A 25187-nucleotide genomic window follows, 5' to 3' on the forward strand; every position below is an offset into this window, starting at 1 on the left:
AATAAATAAAATCAAGAAATCAGAATCGTACGGTAATAGTTCTTTTTTAGCGCGTGGGGAATAGTACAAAGAAACATGTTGGTTTAAAAACGTCAATTTGAAATCTAAAAAAACTGCAGCATGTTCTCAACCGGAATCTCGTGGAGTTGCCGTGAAGTTTAAGAAGACTTAAAACCGTGCTGATTTCATCATTGTCATTTGAAGAACACGGTTGGTCCAAAAGGATAAAAAATCGTCTACATTTCTAAAAACCTTTATCACGTGCGTGTTCTTAAAACAGTTGTCGAGGTTATATCCATTTCAGAAAGAAATAGGTCAGATAGCAGAGGCGCTAAGCACGAACCAATACACATGCCCTTCTTTTTTAAGCAGAGACGGTTGTCAAAAAGAATAAAAGTACTTTTAGGATAGCCTTCCAATAAGGCCCGAAAATTGTCGGGATCTAAGACCAATTGCGTTTCGAAATTTCCGTTCACCATGTGCGTTGATGCGTTCTTTGACGGCAACAAACAATTCGCGATGCGGAACACAGTAAAATAATTCTGTATCCACAGAAAAGCGAAAATCAATGTTTTGGTTGACACGAAAAAAAAAAAAAAACAGATCGTATCGTGGAGTTCGTAAATAAAAAGGGAACATCGACTTTGAGTTGTTTGAGGCAATTCAACAAAAGAAACGGCTAATCTCGAGTAGCCAAGTGCCACGTTCTATAACAATGGCCCCGAAAGGGGTATCAGGTTAGTGCGTTCTTGCACTAAAGAACACAACGAGCGAGTAAATTTTGCTTTTCTCTACGTCTTGTTTTGCAGATTCTTTAAGTCAGAAAGTATTCCCAGAAACGAACAAAATCTTTCCTCACGTGTGGCACCCGGACTTTTGGGAGGGCGAAAGGAGGAAAGTGGAGGAAGCCACCTTGAAGCACAACCATATGGCGAGGATAGCGAACCAGATGGCCCCCTTGAAGCACAACCATTCTGCTCTAAGCCTGGCCGGGTCTTATCAGCCTTTAAATGGTGAGTTGGAAGCGGCAGGGCTATCAGTTATTAGATTTTTTTTTTTACTTTTTCTTGCTTGCATGTATGTATCTGGTGTATTTGCTTTTGTAAGACAGTGAGCGCATCTTTTCGTGACCTATTTTATGTATTTATTTATTTGTTTATTCACTTATTTTACAAGTACTGCCAGACTTGCTACCATGCCTTAGGCAGGAGTAGGCATCTGGAACAAAAAAACAAGTATGAAATAAGATCAAGCACGATAACCGACACTGAACAAGAATCTGCGTAACAAACAACATTAGAGAAACCTTTTGAAAATCATGATTTGGCTGGTAAAAACGAGAGATGAACGTTATGGTTTATTTACAAAGTGCAGAAGGAAATGATGAAACCGCTGGACCGTCGACTGTTGTGGCAAGTAGTGCGTTCATTACGGAAATCGTGTGCGGGATAAAAGAATTTTTAAATGTGTTGGTGCTGCAGGAAAAATCTCCAACCTTTTTGTTGTGATAAGAGAAAGTGAAGCGGTGGCTAGCTGGTAGAATATATATTGTTTTATCCATTCCTAATTGACTGGTATAAAGTAAGAAGAAAAATTTCGTTCTGTCCCGGTAACGCTTTATTGCAAGGTTTTCCAGTCCTGCAGCTGCTAGAAGAGATGATGTGGATGTGCGCCAGCTGTACGAATTGAAAATAAACCTGGGTCGGTATAACGTAAAACTATTCCGTTCTCTTTCTATTCCAAAATGGCCGACACCGCTCACTCATTGGTCGAATTTTTTTAGGCCACACCCATTTTTCCTGCCTGTCAAGTGACGTCGGGAATGCTCAAAAACTGCCACGTCAAAGTGACGTTTACACACTCATTACGCTAAATTATGCCGAACAAACCCGCAAAAGTCGTGTAATAACTGGTGAGTGCCCCGTTCCGTTTGGAATAGAAAAAAATGGCGACCTTCTTGATTGCGTTGGCGGCGGCGGCTCGTTAGCCCGGGCGCGCGAGGAGGGAGCCCGAGGATGCGTTTGACATGCCAGACGATATGTTTCGGCGGCACTTTCGCCTGAAGAAAGAAACTGTGCGGTGGCTGTGCGACGAAGTGGCGGAGGAACTCGGAGGCGTGAGAACTTCAACGCTGTCGGTGGAGCGGCAAGTGTTGTGCGCGTTGCGATTCTTCGCAACGGGCAGCTTTCAAGCCTCGGTAGGGAGCGAGGAGACGATCGGCGTGACCCAGCCTGCGGTCAGCAAGTGCGTGCGACGCGTGGCGGAGGCAATCGTCCACGCCGGGGCCCGCAACAAGTGGGTCCATTTCCCGAGGACGTCGGAGGAGAAGGCGGCCGTGAAGGAAGGGTTCCTTCGACGCGGCTCCATTCCCGGCGTCATCGGATGCGTGGACGGCAGCCTTATAGCCATCGTCGCACCGAAGGGCGAGCAGAAGGCGGCATTCATGTGCCGCAAAGGCTACTACGCCCTCAACACAATGTTCGTAAGTATCTTAATTTTTGTCTAATTTGAGCGTCGTAGCAACGCGTGGCTTATGCTGTGCGCGCTCTCGTCAGATCTGCGACGCAGGCATGCGGATCCTCGCCGTCGACGCTCTGCGACCGGGCTCAGACCACGACGGCCACGTCTGGAGAACTACGTGGTTGCGTCGTCGGTTCCTGGAGGGGCATATTGCCAAGGCCGGCGAACACCTCCTCGGTGAGCAGCGGGAAAATTTTGTACAGTTGCAATTCTGGCAGCATGCAGCAAAGCGTGCTCGCGCCGTAAGAGAATATTGAAGCCAGAACCCCTTAGGTTATAGTCAGGTTATTAAGTATAGGCGAGATGTAGAAATTTTCCAATGGTATCTGCACGAAACAAAGTGACAACACCTGCGTTGTACTTTAAACTAATTTTTAATGTAAGTGCACAGTGCACGCGTTGTCATATTCTTTTTTACACTGACAGTCATTTGTCAATAAAGACTACACAAAGAGCTGCCTTGCTGCAAATAGGGATGCTACTATGTCCCAGCTATTGTTATCTGTCATCACAGCTGCGTCAGGTGCTCGGCCTGTATATCTCTTTATTGCAGCCTTTCTGTAGTAGGTGCGTTTTACATGACCCATGCTTCGCCTACTAAACTTTGTGCAGATTTCATACCATGTTTTATGATCCTGCAGGTGACAGCGGCTACCCCCTGGAACCATGGCTCCTGACCCCAGTCACAGGCCACCTTCCCATACACACTGCAGAAGGCAGGTACAACACTGCACATGCTGCCATGCGGTCCGTAGTGGAGCGGTGCATTGGGCTTCTGAAGAGCCGCTTTCGCTGCCTTCAGCGGTACCGCGCCCTCCACTACGAACCAGACCGCGCTGCCAACATCGTTGCAGCATGTGCAGTGTTGCACAACTTGTGTCTTGATGAAGGTGACGTGTTGTTGGATGATGCTAGTGATGACAGCAGCAACAGCAGCAGTGACGATGAAAGTGGCAACCCCTCCCCACAGAGAGTTCCCCGAGTGAGGGCAGCACGCATGATGCACCTGAGAGGCTGTGCTGCCCGGGATAATATTATTCGCTCATTTGGCACGACACGGCAGCAGCACCAGCACTACCTGCAAAGGGTGCGAAGGCGGCTGCGTCGACAGCAGCAATAAACACGTGCCTGACACTGCAGGCAGATGTTTATTACTGCTGTCTACACACCTAATAGAGAGCAGGAACCAATGTGAAGAAATGTGTGCAATTAGTGGATAGCGTGCTGTTTTTTTATCGAGTATGCTCAATCATAACCAGCGTTTTCACGTGCCCTCTGCCAGTGAGCTGTCACTACCGGAGATGATTGCATCATTCCACTGTGACACTACATGAGAGCCTTTCATTTAGTACCTGTGGATAGAACACTTTGTGTTCATCAACAGAATGTTGTAGCCACTTCTCTGGGCAGCTGGGGTTCGCCAAATGATTTGCTGCTGCTGCTGTTGCTTCTGTCATCACCGACACTGTCACCGCCATCTGCACTGTGCATGGGAGGCTGGTCTTCGTCTCCTCGCTTCCTATTTGGGCTGCTGCCAAGCACAACACTTCTCGCTCCACCATGTGTACTGTTCTCACGTACCTTGTAGGCCCTGCGCTGTTTCGCCACACAGCCACCGCACAGTTCCTTGAGAGAAGGCCAAGTTATGCCGAAAACTATCGCCTGGCATGTCAAGCGCGTTCTTCTCCCTTGGGAGAGTGTACATGTGTAAATAGAGTTCTGAAATTGAAGGAACACACATTGTGAATATTCATTTCAAGTACCACTTGTATTGTTTAAAATCGTTTATTTATATCTGCATTGTAAATAAAACCATGTGATCCATCTTCAATGCCATCTTTCATCAAAGCAAATGGCAGACAAGTACACAGAGCATGGCTTCATGGCGCCAAAATAGCCGTGTGATGTTCACTACATGGGACCCAGTACACTACCAATGGGCCCTTGGCAGATGTTAAATTGCATAAATATGACACGAGCATAATGATGTTTTTTTTTTTTTTTTTGAACTCGCGGACGACCATTTATCTTCATTCAGCAACTTAACAGCAAGAAAGATATCTTGTCTATTATGTAGTTGGCATGTTTGTTGCACAAAACAGTTTCTTTTCAATGACTAGTGCCGTAATAAGATCACAATATAAAACAGCCATGACATGCTTTTAAGGAACGACAAGTGAGAAAATGCTTGGCACTTCAACGGTATTTCATATAACGGCTGCAAGAGCAGCCTGGCAGTGAATGACAATATAGCGGCCACATCGATGGCTCCGTTGCTTATGTCGCAAACTGTGCTCAACTACAATGGGGACAAGGTTGTATTGCTATCATAGGTAAGGACACCTGAAATATCACAGTAACCATCAGAAGTAACAGGTGCTTGGTGTTACCAGTGGCTACGTTATCAAGAATATTTTGATACGCATGCGCAAGCCTGGTCTGCCTGTGTATAAACACACATGCTTCTCGCAATAAAGCGCTCTTTCATTTCCTGCTGCTCGGCTGCCTACATGGTGTCAGAAGTGGGATCGCAGGAGCGGCGGTTGACTGCAAAATCGACACGGGAGCCAACTGCTGATGCCTGAGATGATGCTCCGAAAACTATCTACACAGTCGGTACAGCCATGCTCGACCACTTTGCGCGCCTTCTTCGGCCACAAGCAAACAGCTTTTCAGAAAATCACCTTGACTACATCTTACAAGGCTCGCAGTTGTCTAGCAGAATTTTTTATCGTACCCCAGGCCGTTCCAGTAACAATCAGCGGCAATATTGCAGAACGCTTGGGACTAATAATCCGCGTACGCTCCGTCGATGCGCGGCCAATGCAGGACCCAAGCGCCGGATTTGGTGATGTATTCCAAGACCTCGGAGAACTGAAGGGTGTTGCGTGCCACATTCAGCTCAAGCCAGGTGCACGAGGCAGCGTCAAGCCAGCCCGAAGGGTGGCGGTTGCTCTTCAAGAACGCGTGAAACAGGAACTCGGTAAAATGGAGCGCGACCTCGTCATTGCAAAGGTAACTGAACCTACTGTCTGGTCAAGTCACATGGTCGTAGTGGTTAGAAACGACAAAGTACGCATTTGTTTAGATCCTTCGGATTTGAACAAGGCCTTGCTGAGAGAGCACTATCACATGCCAACATTAGAAGATGTTGTTCCGCGCCTGCATGGGGCAAAATACCTTTCAACTTTAGATGCGTCATCAGGGTTTTGGCAAACTAGGCTTGACGAAGAAAGTTCATTAATATGCACCATGAGCACTCCCTCCGGCCGCTACAAATTTCTGCGCATGCCCTTTGGAATTGGCTCTGCCCCGGAAATTTTTCAACGGGCAATGCACCAAGTAGTAGAAGGCTTAAGTGGCGTCGCCGTTGTAATGGATGAAATTCTAGTCTGGGGAACGTCTCAAGAAGAGCATGACAGTAACCTAGCAGCTTTACTTGTGCGCTGCAGGGAGCACAATGTAAAGCTAAATAAAAGAAAGTGCCATTTTTCGCAGCCGCAAGTTCGCTACATGGGACATATCCTCACACAAGAAGGACTTTCCCTGGATCCCGGGAGAGTGGAAGGCATTTTGCAAGTACCGCCACCGAAAAATTGTAAGGAGCTGCAAATTTTTCTTGGGATGATTAACTTCGTGGCGCGCTTCATCCCCAACATGTCTTCCCTGTCCGTGCCCCTCCGGGAACTATTGAAAAAGAACGCGGCATGGCTCTGGACAGACGAGACTGAGCAAAGCTTCCAAGGCCTTCGTGCCTGTCTAACAAAGGCACCTGTTCTCGCCTATTTCTAGAAACGAATACCGCTGACGTTGTCAGTAGATGCAAGCCAGAAAGCGGTGGGGGCAGTTCTTTTGCAATACGGACACCCAATCGCCTACTCACCACGGTCGCTTACCGAAGCGCAAAATAAATATGCGCAAATCGAGAAAGAAATGGTAGCCATTGTTCACGGGTGCGCAAGGTTTGAAGACTACTTGCTAGGGCAGCCAGAGGTCATCATCGAATCTGATCATCGCCCCCTAGAGTCAATATTTAAGAAACAGCTGTGCGAGTGCCCGTTACGCTTGCAGCGTATGAGACTCACTCTTCAGAGGTTCCCCATAAGAGTGACCTACAAGCCAGGAAAAGAACTGTTCCTAGCGGATGCGCTGTCACGCTTTCCGAACAAAACGGAGCTGAAGGAAGAATCGATGGATATTCTGGTACATGCTCTTTCTTCGCTTCCAGTCTCCGATCGGCAACTGCAGGAAATCCGTGAAGATCTACTGAAAGATGCAGCAATGACTGAATTGTGTAGCTACGCAAGCAACGAATGGCCCGAGAGCAAGCAACAGGTATACGAGGCCGTACGTGCGTACTGGAATTACCACGACGAACTACATGTCGAAGACGGTCTCCTCCTAAGAAGCAACAAACTCGTCATTCCCCCCAGAAAACGACAAGAGATACTTCGTCTACTCCACGCGGCACACGCGGGTGAAGAAAAAATGAAGGCAAGAGCCAAAGAACTAATGTACTGGCCTGGCATGTCGGCGGATATTGCAGCTCTCGCAAAGACGTGCCTACTTTGTCAAAGGTACAAGAACAGGAACGCCAGGTTACCGATGCTTAGTCACGACATACCTACTCTGTCGTGGCAAGTAGTCGGAGTCGACCTTTTCTACCACGAGAGCGATGAGTACCTTGTTATGGTAGATTTCTATTCTTCTTTTTTCGAGATCAAGCAGATGCGTCGAACAACAGCAGAAGCAGTGACAAACGTGTGCATGCAGATTTTCGTCACTCATGGCATCCTAGCAAAAATATGCAGTGATAATGCCCCCCCCCCCTTCAATAGTGTGTGCTTCCGCGTTTTCTCCACACAGTTGGGCATCGTTCACGAGACTTCCAGTCCGCATTACCCTCGTGGTAATGGCATGGCTGAAAGGGCCGTGCAAGAAGCAAGGAAACTGCTCAAGAAGTGCCGGTATGGAACGCTGGAGTTCTACAGTGCCTTGCTAGAATGGAGGAACATGCCAAGAACGACCGCCTGAAGTCGCCCGCACAACGACTCATAGGGCGTAAGACGAGGACTAAACTGCCAGAACTTGACTGCCACCTCGAACTGCAAACCGTGCCAACCGAAATTGTCCGAAAACGACTTGCCGAAATAAGGCGCAAACAACGTGTATTCTACAAGAGAAGAAGGCGAAGTCTACCAGATATTCACAGGGGCTCCACGGTGACTGTTTATGATATGACACACAGGACATGGGCACCAGCAGTTGTCATAGGCCCGGCAAGTACACCGCGCTCTTATGTCGTTGCAACAGAGAATGGGCAGCATCTAGGACGCACGAGGGAGCACCTGAGATCAACAGAAAGACAAGCTTTCCCCCCGCAGAACGAGTGTACAACAACGACCCCTCAGTCCTCCCCTCCGCCGAGCAACACCGAGCAGCAAGCACCTCAAGAGGCGCTCCGTAGAAGCACACGACAGCGTAGAGAGCCCCAACGGTATCCTTTCCCAGAACGCCACACATAGACAGTTCAGTGCAAGCTGTGCAAATTGACCTATTAGTTGGTTGTGCAATCTTTCGTACAATCTCTTTTTTTTCTTTTTTTTTTCTCAAAGGAAGGAAGATGTGACCAGTGGCTACATAATCAAGAATATCTTGATACGCATACGCAAGCCTGGCCTGCGTGTGTATAAACACACATGCTTATCGCAATAAAGCGCTCTTTCGTTTCCTGCTGCTCGGCTGTCTGCACTTGATGTTAACAAAAATACCGATTCGGCCACTTTGCGTAGGCACGAATGGTATGACATTGCAAACATGACATACATATGGCATGAAAATTGATTTCCAGTTATCACAGCATTGTAGTTATTAAGTGCACCTGTATGTGTGCGATACAATGTCGTAGTTGCCGTAAAAGTGATTGCATAGTGTATCTTCCGTGGAAGAACGGTGCACATTGAAACATACCAGTAACAGCAAAACAAAAGTGAACAACACCTAACGAAAATATGGCAAGAATTGTACATATAAGTTATACCGTCTCACTTGGACAGATAAAAATCCACACGAAATGAAATGAACATGGGGAAAAAATACGGTTAGGAACAGAAATGCGAAAATATGGCAAAAATTGTACATATAAGTTATACCGTCTCACTTGGTCAAATAAATATACATACGAATAGAAATGAACTTGGGGAAAAAATACGGTTAGGAACAGAAACGCGAAAATATGGCAAAAATTGTACATATAAGCTATACCGTCTCACTTGGTCAAATAAAAATACAGACGAAAAGAAATGAACTTGGGGAAAAAAATGCGGTTAGGAGCAGAAACGCAAAAATTCTACACATAAGTTATATAATGCCGCACTTGGGCAAACTTGCACTACAAATGAAAATACACATAAGAGAAATTACCTTGCAAAAAAAAAAATATGATTAGGGACAGAAATGTACGGAAAACAGCCATATCATCCTTTAGTACTACATACAAAAAAAAACATCCATTCGTGTTTCAAGTGACATCACAGCACTATCAGTCTTCGCTGCCATGGTCACGCATGACCTGCACATCAGTTCACAAGACTGGCTACAACTTGGCAGCACGACAACTTGCGAGGACGTATGGGCACCCCCACCAAATGCTGCAGCGGTGATTTGAACGGAAAGATAGGCAACACTTGTACCTACACAGCACTAAAGGATGATATGGGGAAAAAGAAAGCTCTTCCTCATGGCTGAGGCGGCTCGCGGAGGTGAGCGAGGGCAGCCAGCAGCTGGCGCAGCGTGGTTGCGATGAGACTAGTGGCCTCTCGCGAACCACGCATCTCGGCTACCAGCTGCTGTAGGACCTGCCGGGTCGCCCTCTGTTCTTCCACCAGCTGCTGGTGAGGCTGCGAAACAAATTCACTTAGTTAGCTACAGGTTATGCAGTGTAAATGCTCGATTTGCACTGTTTGCAAGTGTTGCAGTTTCAGTAAGGTTACTCTTGAGGGCAGCGAGATCATTTACATATGACATGACAAATGGCCGTGCAAACGTATATGGTCTCTTATGTTAAGAACATGTGAAACGTAGCAAATCCTTCCAAGCTGCCTCTGCCTGTCAGAAGACAGTATTGGTGACTAGTTGGATTGTTAAACAAAAGATGATCATGCTGTGGCGATACATGCAACCATGGAAATGTTTTGTAATTTGCTATGTGTTAAAGAACACCTGAAAGGAGATGTATAAACGTGCATCAGCCAATGAGCCAAATGACTACAGATGTCTCTCATGTGTAACGTGGTTGTAATGTACATTATTACCATGTGCACTAATCACCTCTTCAAAAAATGACCCGGCCAAGTTGTACGCACCTGCCTATTTTGCTGCAGCAACAGCTGATGCAAGTTCGTGGCCTCCGCATTTGCCGCCTCGGCTTGCTGCCCCTGCCGCGCATACTCGGCGGCTGTACTGCAGGCCGCGTCCTCGAGCAGCTGTTGGCGGTGTGGCCTGCGAGGCTGCTGCCGAGCTGATGGTCCGTAAAAATAAAATCAGTAAACAGGTTAAAAAAACAATTTCGCTCCGTCCTGCGTAGACATTTTACTGGTTCATTATCAGGTGGAAGCCCAGAAAAATAATTCCAGCAACACACCGTTCACAAAATGAACAATAAATTTGCATAAACAAAAAGGCACTACACCATCATAAAATACTACACTGATAGTACTTTAAGCTTGTATGCTGCACAAGCTGCATTACAAATGGTGTTACTAGTCAAACAGATTATTGTACCATTATGCAGCGACATTTAGGCAGGCACTTTTTCTTTGCCATGTAAATAATATAAATGCACAATTTCTGTTTGAAAGGTCTTTACAGATACTTCTTTGTTGCTTTGAGTGATGTGTTTGTATTGCAATAGCTGCTGAAGTGCCTTACGTGCAGTGCCACTTGTCCCCGGCTCCGCCCTACAGAAACGCGGGCAGCTGCTGGTGGGGCAGGGGGCCGAGGTGTAGGCTCCTCCTCACTGGAGGTGTCCTGCTGGAACAATAAACTACAGGACATAATGTGATTAAGTTCCATCAACTGGTTGCAATGTCTATTTCACTTATAGTTTTTAAATCAGAAAATTCTTAATCCAGCATGCAACATACTAGTGACTTAGGGCTTTGACAACTCGTTGCTAATGCTTTACGGATTAACGAGCCATGAAATCCATCACAAGGTGTTTTTTAACAGCAGTGGGGCAGCATTTCCATTCTTGCAAAGTACGGATATCATGTGCTGGCATGTGTGTTGAATTGTAAGAAAACACACACAAGCACACAACGGCAAAATATTCACCACGGTGTAACTGCCCGACATCGGTACACGTAGCTACGCACCTCGGCGTCGTCCGCGCAGAGGTCCACCGGAGCGGAAGCTGGGCCGGTTCGGCCAAGCACGGCGAGCACGCGGCCCTCCAGGCCTCCCAGCTTCCCGCCTCCCGTCTTCCTGCAAATGCATGAATACCGTGAGCTTATACGTTCCGAAGATGTTGCTAGTCGCGGGCTCACCTCTTCTCGGCGCCGACCTGCGCCGCGACCTTCCGGCAGTCATAACACAGCCGGGCCCAATAGAGGCGCCAGCGCCGGGCTGCCTTGACTGCCGGTCCGATCGCGTTTAAAGCGGCGGCAATCTCCTCCCACAGTGTTCTTTTCTGAGCAGCACTCATACTTGGCGAGAGGCTTGTTGCGCCTCTCGCCAAGTATGCATACTGCTCTATGAACTGAACCAACATATCGGCCTGCGCGGCCGAAACGCGCGCGCTTTTTCGTTGATCCGCCATTTCTTCCTCGCGCTCAATTTTCGCCGGACCGCAGCGAATTAATACCAGCAAATCGTACCGTTTCACATATGACTATGCCGTTAAAACATAACGGTTACATTCATTTAATGTGTTGTTATTTTATCACGCCATAAATCTCACGTTAAATTTAACACAAGTGAATAACAAGAACAAAAAAACTTTTCTCGTGCAAGTTATATCCAGCAGAAGTATCTGTGCCGCCTGCACGGGGGAATGGATCACTGCGCAGCAGTATGTGGCAGAGAAAAAAAAATAGCCTCTGTTACAGACCACCCTCGATTTAAATCGGGACCTACATTCGGAGATAGTTGCGATCGTTTATTGAAAACGTTTACTTACCAGCTATCTGTTGAGATGATTTCCAACCTTCATCGATTCTTCCGTATCCTATGCGAATAAAAGCAAAAGTGAACACCATGCGATCACCCAGATGTTCAGATGCTACTGCTCAGTCACTAAGCACAAGAAAGAATGACGTGTTTACTCACCGAGCACTACGCTTTCACAGTCTTCATGATGTTCACAGCTTCCAGAATTCTCGGGCGAAAGTACCTCGTACGGCGAGATTTCATCTAATCACGTTACGGACAAAAATACACCAAGAGCGGCCCACAGAACCGATCAGTTGTTTTCACGTAGCCGCCATCTTAAGTGTGCGTAGCAAAATGGATTGGATGCGGAATTGGCACATGTGTGGCTATGACTCGAAAAATTAAAATATTTGTGTTTACTTTCAAGCGCGCTTCAACTTCTCTTGCGTTAAAAGATTACAAAACACTTTTACTCTCAGCGACACACAATTGTTCTTTTATCAGACGTTTATATCTAAATGTCACTTGCTATATGGTCCCTTTGCAAATAAAAAACAAGCAAAACATGCTTCCGGCAACGATGGAGGCTGCTGATTGGGCAGATTGAAAAACGTCGCTGGTTCCTGCCCCCATACGCAGAAACTGTCGCGTCATTTTGACGTCCGGAGTTTGGAATACTTTTTGTTTGGAATAGAGTTACGTTATCGCACCCCTGGCTTTGGACTTACTCAATTTGGAGATGTTGGTTTGTGTGGGCGGATCCCAAACAATCGCAGTGTAATCTAGAATGGGTCGGATGAATGTTTTCTATGATAAAAGTTTTGTTTCAGGTGAAGCGTTTCCTATTAATCACCTTAAAAAGCCTAGCGAGCGGCGGAGAATGAGGTGTCGACGGCAGAAGGAGATTGAAAGGCGTCCGAATAGTTGCGGCGTTGTTGGAAAAGTGGCGCATACGGACGCACATTGTTCGGGACGTGCGGTGTAACCAGGCGACAGTAACGTGCCACGTGTCCAGCGCGGCCACAATAAAAACAAATCGGACGGTTGTCTTCCGTGCGCCAATGGTCTTGAGGTCGTGCATAGTGCACCGGTGGACGGACTGGAGGGGATACGGGTGGGCGCAAAGTTGGCGAAGGGGGCCGTAGGTCTGTGGCGCAGGCCTCATCGCGACTTCGGCGTACGTCAGGGGAGCGGCCGTCGGAGCCTGCTGAAGAGAAGGCGAAATGTAGTCGGCTACCTGCTCCTTGATGACAGATTGGAGAGCGGGCGCGAACGGAGTACTCGGCTGGCCGTGTGCAAGTGGAATCAGGGAAAGCTGACGAGCCACCTCTTCACGGACGAACTCCTTGATCTGTAGCAGCAGCGAAGTGTTATCCGGGGCTGCAATCAAGCTCGACATTGAAGTGGCCTGAGGTGTAGATTGGCGGGTGGCTACGCGTTGTTTGCGCAGTTCGTCGAAGCTTTGATAGAGACTGACGAGTTCGGAGACTGTCGAGGGATTTTTCGCCAACAGCATCTGAAAGGCGTCGTCTTCAATGCCTTTTAAGATATGGCGTATCTTCTCGGCATCAGCCATTGCGACGTCAACGTGGTTGCAGAGGTCGACAACATCTTCTATATAGCTGGTAAATGTCTCCCCGCACAGTTGCGCACGGCCACGCAAACGTTGCTCGGCGCGAAGCTTGCGAACCGCGGGGCGCCCAAATACCTCGGTCACGTTAGTCTTGAAGGCCGTCCACCTCATCAGATCACGTTCGTGATTGCGGTGCCACACGCTGGCGACATCGCTCAAATAAAACAACACGTCATTAAGTTTTTTTTTGTGTCGTCCCAGTGGTTGTGGATGCTCACCCGGTCGTAGTCAGCGAGCCAGTCTTCTACGTCATGGTCTTCGGTACCACTGAAGATGGGTGGGTCGCGTTGCCGCAACGGGCCGGGGCAGACCACGGTAGTCACCGAGGCAGCGGGTTGTGGTTGTGGTGGTCCTTCTTCCGGCATTATGAAGACGGGCTGCAGTGTCCGATTACGAAGTTCCAGAATTCTGGTTGTACCCCGCAGCTCCACCAATTGTAAACGGGGGTTTATTCCGCTCGTAGAGCAGCAGCGACAACTCAGCACCAGCAGGTAGGGCGCAGCCAGCGAACGAACTGGGTACGTGCCACGCGATGGCAACGGGGCTTTTCAGCCTGCCGATCTTCTTCGTCACAGTCTCTTTATTATAATGTATGTTACATGTTCATTCCACCTAAGATCTGATGTTTTTACTACTCCCAGGTATTTGTACTTGGACATGACTAATAAAGACTGGTTGTTAATGCTATAAGTAGGGGTTAAGGGATACTTTTTGCGAGTAATTGTCGTTGCAACAGTCTTTTGAGGTTAATGGTCATCTGCCATTTCGAGCACCATGTTTGTATTGTATCCAGCGAGCTGTTTCAATCTGCCTGATCATTTGAATTGCGTATTCCGTTGTACAAAATGCAGTCATCTGCGAAAAGCTTTATCTTGACGCGTATGTCACTCATGATGTCGTTGATAAATGTCTTCCGAAAATCTATCAACGCGCGCGACCTTGTGGGACGTTAAGCTTTTTTAGTGTTGAAATAGTAGATTCAAAGTAGCAGGAATATTACCCATTAGTGCTTTTAGCCTGTGTGATTTTTTATAGAGAATATTGCTTTTGTAGGACAGTCAGAGCATGGCCCCGTGTTTGAGCACATGCGGACGGGTGTGATGACGGAAGTTTGTTCGATATTTATTGATTTTATTGCGATAGCAATTATATGGACGCTCCAGGCGCAATTTCGACATTGTCCTCGCCGTCGCCGTGATGTTGCGTATAAAGTCCAAGAGCGATAACACCGTCGCCGTATGATGCGTACGCGGGCTGAAGCGTGCGCAGGTGAGCAGACGATCGCGGCTCAAACTCGCGCGCGCAAGGGAAGAAAACGGGCAGGATGCATTGCCGTCCCACATGGCAACGTGGGAGGGGAGGGACGGGGGCGTTGCACTTCCGCAGCAACTTCGGCGTGGCTATGCGCGGTCGCGCGGCCTTTAACTTGAAAGCGATCTGCTTTGGGGGCACAGTCCAGGTGGCAAGACGGCTCATAGCTTTGCTTGTGCTGTGTTGTCGCCGGTGAGTCTGTTGAAGCGCTAGACAGCACGAAGGTTCCTTCTCTCCCTGCTGCTGACGCGCTTGCTCGCGTTAGCGTTTTCACAGCGAGTGTCCGCGGTTATCGAGTGTGCCGTGTTCACGTTTGCCCATGCGCGCTGACAGCATCATTATTGCTTTAGTTATAAGATAATCTTCACACGTTTATATGGCCGATGAAATTACTATCCTTACTTCTTATCGCTGTCTACTAATTTCCTATCGCAAGAATGCTCCGCCTCTCGGGAGAAACGACGACTTTTGATAGCGAAAGGTGCAGATGACTAACCTTCCGCAGTTCTTTCGGTGTCCGGCAACAGAAACGGACAACAGACGGAGCGATTTCTGACAAACTCATGCACAATGGGTTTCATTTTTTGCATTGTGTGTGATCATGTACTGGTGCGGTGCAGCGGCGCAGATGGCAAAATGTGGAACAGATTAGAACGTTCGCAGGGAAAAATTGCGTGGCGCAGATGTTATCGCAGTATACGTATAAGCAGGATAGGTATCGTCGCTAAAAATAGCTGCGTTATCGATAGAACGGACACGTATATTTCGTACACCCGAAGTACAACATGCGTATGAGGAGCGCCGGAGGCAACAGCAACGAGAATGTGAACGGCGCCGGCACGATACGACCACCGACAAAGAACGTTACCGCGATGCTGAACGAACAGACGACAACCATTCCATTTTGTGAAGATGGAACGGCAGCGAAAGCACTTTGCTTTACGTTTGAGAGGTTTGACTCTCGTCAGCTTTCGCTGCCATTCCATCTTCACAGAGTGGAATAGTTGTCATTTTTTTAAAACATTGCAGACAAATCACATTTGGCATTTTAAGGTATTATGTTCTGTGAGTATCGGCCTTTGCTTGCAGCTACGTGCTTTGGAAGGTTCGGTGACAGCAGTAGAGGAAACCAAGTTCAACATATGGCAAGAAAGGCGGTAAAGCGTGCAGCGTGCAGGGGTCCCATCAATGTAGACGAAGGGGACGTGGAGAAATATTAGGCATAAGAAAATGGAGGATCTCCAGAATGAGCTTGTGAAACGGATCGAAGAGCTGAAAATGAGCTCAAGATGGAGCGTGATGCACGGAAGGCGACAGAAATAAATTCCGAGCAGCCGAGGAAACACTGAAAAGGGCCGCCATCACAAACGAACATGATAGCGCCGATAGAACACAGACTTCCAGCTGGACAGGACCGCAACTGCCGACAAAGCGTTTGGAATGCGCGGAACGTGCGGTTTGGCTAGCTGGAAGAAAGGTTAGGTATATTGAAGCTACCACAAAGGAAATGCCGGAAAGCCTGGGTCAGTGCCCCGGGCCGAATCCGAATCACGCAGAAAAGGATGACAAAGGGCAGCAGGGAGAGGCTTCTTCAGCCGGAGAGAGTGGCAATATGCTAATCAGCGTTGACTCAAATCTGTCTAGCTGCTCAGAGGCCATTGTGGAGCGAGTGAAAAGGGACAAAAGAGCGGTGGTAGAGCTGTTTCCAGGGTGGACATTAGGATGTGTCGTGGAGCAAACAAGAGAAAAGCTCACGGAGAATGCACAGACACACAACATTGTAGTATTAGCGGGTGGTCAAAATGTCGTGCTACACAAGAAACGGGCGTGATAGCCCAAGCGTTTGGCAAAATGTGTAGACGACTTGCGTGAGATGTCCCCTCAGGTGCAGATTGTGGTATGCGCGGTGCCTTAGGTACCTGCACGTGACAGTAACGTAAAAAGAAAGCAGTTGCGGTTACTAATTTTGCAAGTGAGCTTTCAGAAACGTTTTTAGGTTGTTGAAATCAACAGGGAAGTGAGAAGGTATATATGGTGGTTTTCAAAGAGACTGAATCCACTTCAATCACAGGCTTGGACGAGAAGTGTGCTGGCGACTTGCTGGTCGCAATTGCTTTTTTGTAATGCCCACATGGGCGCTGGGGAAGCCAAGGTAAGCAGTAACGAAGAAGGTCCCCTAGGGGAACATCAGCCTAGCATCACCGCCAACAACAGCAAAACGAGAAATAAAGGAGCACGCCGTGCAATAGGTCACATAAACATACCGGGTGGCAGTAGAAAGGTAAAGTAGTTAGAAATTGAGGAGGAGTTAACTGGAGAACAAATAGGTGTGTATGCGGTTACAGAAAAGCACCTTAGAAATTCAGAAGAGGCACCAATGATTGACAGTTATGTTTGCGAAGAGTGCAACAACATAACAGAGTATCGGGTATGATGCTGAAATTATCCTGTCGGCTAACATGAATGCCCACATAGATGATATAGGCGGTTATACCGACAACCGCGGGAATTTAATGCTAGATTTCTGTAGGCAACGTAACCTCGTTGTCGTGAATGTGATGGATAGATCACATGGGAAGGCGCAAATATGCAATCGACCATCGATTAATGTTTGATGACAGATGCGGGCAGGCCACTGTACGGAACAAGGTCACTTAGCTGCCATTTTTCCTGCAGGCTTCGCTTCAGCGGGCCATCGCCCCTTTTCACGACTGTTTCGAGCGTAGCTAGGTAGCCTGTATGCTTCGTTGCCATCTGCGACCTAAACCACAATACCTGGCCGTCCAACCGGAAGCCTATCATCTGCTTACCAATTTGCCTCCGTTCCTGGGCCCGAACGTATTTCTCGCCTGGCAGCCTGGCTGCACTATCAGCGCCGCCTCCCCACCCCAGCTGCTACTGTTTCTCGGTCAGTCGGGGCACGCCATCGTAAGGAACACGGGCCTGCAACAGCCATTTTTCCTGCAGTTTAGTTACCTTGCAAACGCAAGTTGCTTCCATTCTAATTATTTTTTTCTAATTGCGATGCCGTGCCACCCGAGTCGATTGACGGTTGGCGCAATGAATCATGGAAGTTGCTTTGCTTCCGTTACCTAACTGTTCACATTTTATCGCTTCTGCTTGTACTGTCTGGAACACAGAATCGAACTCCGGCCCTGTCACATACTCACCGCTCCAATTGATAAGGGGATCATTGACGGCAAGCAACAGACGAAAAATGAGTGCCATCCCAAGGGAACAACTGTCTCGGCGCCAACAGCTCGTGATCTGCGCTCGCGTCGCATCGATGACAGCGCCGCTCTACTGCTTGCTTCCTGTTCTTCATTAGAATAACCCCGGCGGCGAAGAGGAGCCATCCTGTCGACTCAAGGCGAGGAAACAATGAGAGGGACGTGATGCGGCTTGAGGCAGCTGACGTGAACCGTGTCGCGACCAAGGCGGCGATTATTCGAGGAAGGGTTGACCAGTTCAATGACTTCCTAGGTATACTTTGTGGCGCAAAATACATTTCTTGAAAAGGGACAGAAAAAAGGAGACAGTGAAGGGCTGTCTCCTTTTTTCTGTCCCTTTTCAAGAAATGTATTTTGCGCCACAAGGTATACCTAGGAAATCTAAGCACCAACTTGCCGAAGAAGAAGTCGTTTTGGTAGTTCAATGACACAAGTGACGGCAGACCGGCACTCGATGACGCGGTATGGCGCGTGGTACTTGGCAGCAAACTTGGGACTTAGGCCAGGAGAGGAATGGTAGTCTGAGCGAGTCGAGGGATCCAACGGCAAAACTCTGCACATGCTGATCGTTGTCGCGGCGATCTTTCTGGAGTGCTTTGCAGTCGGACATAAACGAGCGGGCCAACTGACGACACTCCTCTGCATACTGTGCGACGTCAGAAATTGAACTGAATTCAGACGCGTCCGGGCGGTAAAGTCAAATTTTATCAAGTTTTGAGGGAGGTTCACGGCCATAAAGAAGCAAAATGGTAAAAACCAGTCGTGGAATGTGTCGCAGGGTTACATGCGTAAGTATCAAGGGGGAGAACGACGTCCAAATTGGAATAGTCAGAATCGATATACATCGAAAGCACATCTACAAGCGTGCGCTTAAAACGTTCCGTGAGACCATTGGTTTCAGGGTGGTAGGCAGTAGATGTGCGGTGAATGATACGGCACGAGTGGGGGAGGTTTTGTATCACACTGGGCAAAAGCACTTGGCCTCTCTAGCTAAGCAGTTCCCGTGGTGCACCATGACTCAGTATGAAACGACGCAATATGAACCTTCAAGAGGACGCTATTAAAGTTAGTGATTGGTTTGCCTCAAACTTAATACAAATAAATAGCACCAAATCCAGACTTGTCTGTTTTCGTAACCCGCACAAAGATGTACCAAGCGTCGCTTCCATATATTTACACCCTTCATATTGCTCTTTGTGCTCTTGTCAACCTATAGCTAGGGTCCAGTCGGTTAAGTATCTTGGTGTGCACATAGACAGTGATCTGACTTGGAATACTCATTTGACCCACATTTGTAAGAAACTTAGAAGTGTTGCATGTTTGTTGTTTAATTTAAAAACCATGATGCCTTTTTCTGTCAGAAAACTAATCGCCCAGGCTCTGGGGTATAGTGTTTTAAGATACGGTATGTATTGTTTTTTTAACTGCTCTTTCACGTGGAAATGTCGAGTTAATAGGATTTTGAAAAACATCGCTACAAGCGTCCTCTACAGGCCACAGGAGAATTTGCCCAGCAGTGTCTTTAGAACAGCCGGTTTGCCTTCTTTTGAGAATCTTTTTAAACAAATCGTAGTAATTAAATATTTTTGGAGCAGTGCATACAGGCCCATAAATACGAAACCGGTACCGTTCCTCGTTATCTTAAACCGAGAGTGCGCACTCACTACGGTAAAGCAACAAGACGCTATTATGTTCCTGCTATCTTCAATGAACTACCGGACGATGTATTTTCTTTGTCCACCCGCAAAACACTGAGAGTTGCTGTTCAAGCGTTAGAGAACCTTAATATGTACTGATGTTATCAGTGCATCTTTGATAATGTGTGATGGTTGTGCCAAATGCACAACCTGCTTCTGATGGAGTTCTGGTGTGGCGCATAGATTGCCGCGGCTGCCGGTTGTCGCCGCACAAGCTCTCTTGTGGCTTCGGCGCTTCCGTTTTGTATACTGTTTTAACTATACTGAATAAAGATTAATATTATTATTATTATAAGCGACGTCAAGAGCACCAGCCGCACGGGGTGGAACTGTTTCTGCGCATCGCGTCAGATGGTCGACCAAGACATTTATGCAGCGATTTCCAGCAACAGAGCGCAGAAGCGGTTCGTAAAGCTCGACGCCACTGCGTTCTAGAGGGCGCGCTGGACATGGTAGAGGCTGCAGCTGGCCGGGTGTATGGGTAAATGTTCTCCGTTGTCGACATGTAGAACAGGACAGAATATATTTACGGGCAAATGTGTACATCCCACTCCAGTAGAAGCGTTGGCGTAGCCGCTCATCCGTTTTCAGCCCCCCAGCGTGGGCATGCTGCGGATCAGCATGGAAGTGGGCACACACATGGGCCTGCAAGTGCTTCGGTATGACTAGTAGCCAATTACGCCCGTCGTCCTGGTAGTCGCGGCGGTATATAAGGGCATCGATTATTGCGAAATACATAGCTTGGCGACGAAGGGCACGGGGCTGGCTTGTGGGGGAAGAGGCGCTGAAAACTTGCAAGGGGATGCAATCCACCGGTCTTAGCTCTGTTAAGGTGAAGGTGTTAGCCTGTGATGGTGAGAGCATTGAGGGAAAAGTTGACGGCTGAAGGTGGGCCTTCGTCGGATTTCACGGTCGATCGACAGAACGCATCCGCGTCAGAATGCTTGCGTCTGGATCGGTAAACCACGCGAATGTCCAATTCTTGTATACGAAGAGCCCAACGACCAAGGCCACCAGGGGGATCTTTTAGAGAAGACAACCAGCAGAGTGCGTGATGGTCTGTTACAACGTTGAAGGGGCTGCCGTACAGATAGGAGCGAAAATTTTTCTACCGCCCATACAATTGCGAGACATTCTTTTTCGGCGACCGAATAATTTGCTTCCGCCTTGGTGAGGGCGCGGCTTGCATATTCCACAACATACTCACGGAAGCCGAGCTTGCATTGCGCAAGAACTGCACCAAGGCCGATACCACTGGCATCTGTATGTATTTTGGTTGGCACAGCAGGATCATAATGGCGTAGCACGGGTGGTGAAGTAAGTAGGCGGCGCCGTGTCGCAAAGGCGTCGTCGCAGGTCGGTGTCCAGTGAGAAAGGTCGCTGGGGCCGGCAACGAGCTTCGTAAGCGAAGCTATAGTCGAAGCTAAATTGCGGACGAAGCGACGAAAATAGGAGGCCAAGCCGACAAAGCTTCCAAAGTCTTTGATGGTAGAAGGCTTCGGAAACTCGACAACAGGCCGTAATTAGTCCGTGTCAAGGAGAATTCCATACTTAGAGACTATGTGGCCGAGGATGGTGAGATGGTGAGCTCCGAAGTGGCGTTTCTTCAGGTTCAGTTGATGGCATGCGTTCATAAGGCAGCGGAGAGTTGTGCGTAAACGAGCGATATTTGAGGCGAAATCAGGGGAGAACACCACGTCATCGATATAGCAAAGACATATCTTTCATTTCAGACCATGTAAAATGCCGTCCATCATCCGCTCGAATGTTGCAGGCGCATCGCAAAGCCCGAAAGGCATCACTGTAAACTCGTACAGGTTTTCCGGTGTAACGAACGCCGTCTTCGGACGATCAGATTCCGCCATAGGGACCTACCAATATCCCGATCGCAAGTCGAGGGATGATGAAAATTCGGCACCTTGAAGGCAATCTAGCGCGTCGTCTATTCGAGGAAGAGCATAAACGTGTTTGCAACAATTGTGTTGAGGCGCCGGAAGTCCACATCCCTTTTTCACCAGTACAGCAGGAGTGGACCAGGGGCTGCAAGAAGGCGCGAGGACTCCGCGCTGAATCATGTCGTCAGCTTGTGGGGTAATTACACGACGCTCCGCAGGTGACACAGGATAGGGAGGCTGTCGTAAATAAGCTTGAGTCCCAGCGAAATGCAGAACTCGTGTCGAAGGGCAAGAAGATGCGTACGTTCAACCGGAGCGAGGGCGCTGTCCATGGAACGGTGAAAAGAATCCGATAGCACGGCGTTGGACGCAAGGTGAGGTGTCAGGGCGTTCGGCTGATCTTTTGCCTGAGGCTCAGAGGGATCAAGGGGCAAAATAACATCAGCGTCTATAGACTTGTCGAAGCCAAGCGTTTCATTACGGTAAAAAGCCAGAGGGCCTGAGTTGGGGTTGCAAACAAGTAGTCTGGGATTATCCTCATGACGCGCGAGGATGGCAAATGGCAGTTACGTATTGTGGTGGCGACGTAGTATGTCAGATAGAGTGAACAGAACGGCGGCATCGGAAAGGGCTGCACAGGAAATGGGAACAATGAAAGCACTGTGATGTGGCCGGTCAGTTTCGACGGCAACTACAAGCTTGCTATCACCAGGAGCGGCCACAAAGGTGGAAGGCATCTATCAAAATACAGAGAGCTCTACATGAAAGAGAGAGAGAAGGGAACACGGAAAGGCAGGGAGGTTAACCAGACTGAGTCCAGTTTGCTACCCTACACGTGGGAAGGGGAATGGAGAGTCAAAGAGAGAGAGAGAGAACTTAGGTGTAGGTTGTCTATAGTCGGGCACTCAAATCTGTGGCCCTCAGGTAGCGAAAAACCGCTCGAACTGCTTTCTGGCCTAAAGAACTGTGAGGCCAGGCTCCCAAGATCTTCGCTTCCGTAAATGGCCTGTCATCCAGTCTATTTAGGGCACAGTGAAGCTCTACCTGAGCACGAGCGAAGTGGATAAGGGCGTGATTACAGGCCAAGAAATCACACCCAAGGATCCGATCATAAGAACACGAAGCCAGCACAAGAAATTCAGCGCTGTAGATCACGTCTTGTATGAGCGATGCGGCCATACATGCTGCAACGGGTTGAATAGGTTGTGCGCTCGGAGTGCGGAGAGAAAACCCTGAAGGTTGCGTCGTCACTTTACGGATAGAGCGGCAAACCTGATGGCTCATTACGGAAATAGCGGCACCACTGTCAACAACCCCGAGTGTTCGTACACCTTCAACAAACACTTCAACAACATTGGCAGGGGACAAGCCAGGACTTAGGAGGGTGGAAGGGTGGACGACGGTGCACCTCGTGCCTCAGAAGCTGCGGCAGTCAGTTTTCCGCCTCAAGAGTGCTTGACCGGCAACGCATAGGCAAAAGAGAACAGCGGCAAGGTGGAGGTGACCGACGAGAAGGGAAAAGCTGGGCATCGGAAGTCGGCTGGCGATCGCGGGAGCATGCTTCAGGTCCATGCTCTGGCCGCCTGCGGTAAGGAGGTTGGAAGGAGTAACTCGAATGTTTCGTCGCACTGATGATCACCGCTAAGCGCCGGCGTCCGAAGCGGGCAACAAGACCCGGAATTCCGCAAGCATAGCAGATTGGCCGGTTGTCTGCAGTCCGCCAATGATTTACGTACTGAGGTTGAGCCCCGAAAGGCTGGTGGTTTAATTGATGGTTCAGGGGTCAACGCCGGCAGAGGACGTAGATTCATGACGGCATTCGCATACGTCAGTGGCGCAGCGACATGAGTCGGCGGACAGGCAGACATCACCACAAATGACAGCGGCGCGGCGACAGGAGTCGAGTGGCAGACAAACGCCAAAGCCTCGGTGACCTGCTTCTGTTTCACCTGTCGTATGGCCGGAGACATATAGTGCGTAGGTGTTTGCGTGGCTGGACAGAACAAAAGCTGTTGAGTAACTTTTTCACGCACAATATCTTTGATTCTTGCCAGGAGCGCCATCTGTCGCCGCCGATGGTCAACGTGGCGAGTGAATTGTCTGTTGACGTCTTGTGTCGGTAGTTTCTGGACTATTGTCGATGGTACCGCTCTCTCTTGTTACCGAAGCTTGTGTAATCTGATGGCATGTGTGTGCGACGCGAATGATGTAGAAGTTTCTGGAGGAGACACTGGCACCAGCGATTTCTCTAGAACGTTCGATGGCTCGTGCTAAAAAGCCGACGCGCTTGACCTGGAGATCAAATTTTCGACGATCACCGACTGTGTACGCCGCTATCGTTGTTTTTTGAGTGTAGACTCCTTCTGAGGGCACTAGTTCGCCCAATAAAATTTTCGTCGTTCACAGTTTTGCTGCCTTCTTCACCGTCAGATGCTACAACTTGACATGTGGTGGAGGTGCTTTACGTTCATGCACCGAACGCCTCCGCAAAGCCGCGATCCAAGCCCGAAGCCCTAAGACAACACCAACGTCGCTCAAGACCAGCGAGCTAGCCTCAGACTGCAAGGACTGCCCCCGGAGCGCGGATTTCTGCCTGATACGAGCGGGAAGACCGTATCCAGCTCCACAACCACAGTGGCAGCCCCAGCGTCCCTCACCATGCTTCAACGAACCAGGAAGCCCCCCACCTTCCGTAGAGCTTCGTAGGATAATCCAGAAACCCGGCTCGAAACCTTCGAAAGGATCTCAACCTTCAACGACTGCACGTCTGAGGATAAGCTACGCCATCTGTAATTCCCCTTTTAAGATTCCACGAGGACTTCCTTCGAGAATCGGGGGTCCACCTTTACAACGTAGGACCTGTTCCGCAGTAACTTCCTGAGAACCTTCCCGAGTGTTGTCCGAAAAGCAAGGGTCGAAGTTCCTCTAGAAACCGGAGGGCAACTGCCCAGTGAGACCATCTCCATCTTCACGGAAGAGATGACTCGTCTTTTCCGGCACGCCGACCCGGCACTGCTGGACGGGAAAAAGTCGGCTTCTTGATGCAAGGTGTAAAGCACGAACATTTCGAAGGACTGATTCGTAGCCCACCGAAGACCGTAGCTAAGCTCTTGACAGAGGCAACGACGATTCAGAAAACTCTGGAAATGCGCCCTAGGCAATATATCCGCCAAGTGCTCACACAGCAGTGCGCAACCGAGGTACTGGGCTCCGGTTACCTCCAAGAGATCATCCGAGCCATTATGAGCGAAGAACTGCGCAAGATGTTTCCTTCATCGTAACCTCAGGAATGAGTTACTGACATGGTCAAGGACGACCTTCGACGGTCACTGGGCGTTTCCGAAGTGCAGCCCGAATCGCTGCTTCCCGAGCCAGAAGCGATGATCTACGCCGCGTCGCCCACCGTCAAGGTGCACCTCTCCACCCACGCCAGGGCCCTGTAACGCCGTAATTCCATCGTCCACCGCCGCCACCTCCAGCACGCCCGCCCGTGGCCCAGTGCAGCTACGCGAGGTACACGGATATTTGGCGATGCCCAGACCACCGCCCGCTCAGTTATCACTACGGAGAAGCCGATCATGTGCACCGCCGATGCCCATAGTACGACTTCGGGCTGAGAGGGTTCCCCGTAAACGCGGCGCATCCACAGCTTGGGGAGCGCCCACAGTGACATCGCCCACTACCTCGGCTCCACACAGTGCTGTCCTCGACGACCGTCCCCTTCGCCATCACCAGCCAGCTACCGGTCGCC

The 25187-nt window shown here is 49.0% G+C and overlaps 2 protein-coding genes across 2 annotated transcripts in view; one reads left to right on the forward strand and one right to left on the reverse strand.

The window, feature by feature from the left end:
• Window positions 1–25187, reverse strand: part of LOC126529915 (uncharacterized) — a 934270-nt gene that overhangs the window by 804100 nt on the left and 104983 nt on the right. The gene's annotated exons all lie outside the window — the stretch shown is intronic.
• On the forward strand, window positions 2015–6240 carry LOC129384580 (putative nuclease HARBI1). The gene is made up of 3 exons (XM_055070101.2): window positions 2015–2482; window positions 2556–2697; window positions 3162–6240. The coding sequence occupies exons 1-3, from the start codon at window positions 2027–2029 to the stop codon at window positions 3638–3640; spliced, it is 1077 nt and encodes a 358-aa protein (XP_054926076.2). The 5' UTR covers window positions 2015–2026; the 3' UTR covers window positions 3641–6240.

The sequence above is a fragment of the Dermacentor andersoni genome, chromosome 5 (assembly GCF_023375885.2).
Source record: "Dermacentor andersoni chromosome 5, qqDerAnde1_hic_scaffold, whole genome shotgun sequence".
Lineage (NCBI taxonomy): Eukaryota > Metazoa > Arthropoda > Arachnida > Ixodida > Ixodidae > Dermacentor > Dermacentor andersoni.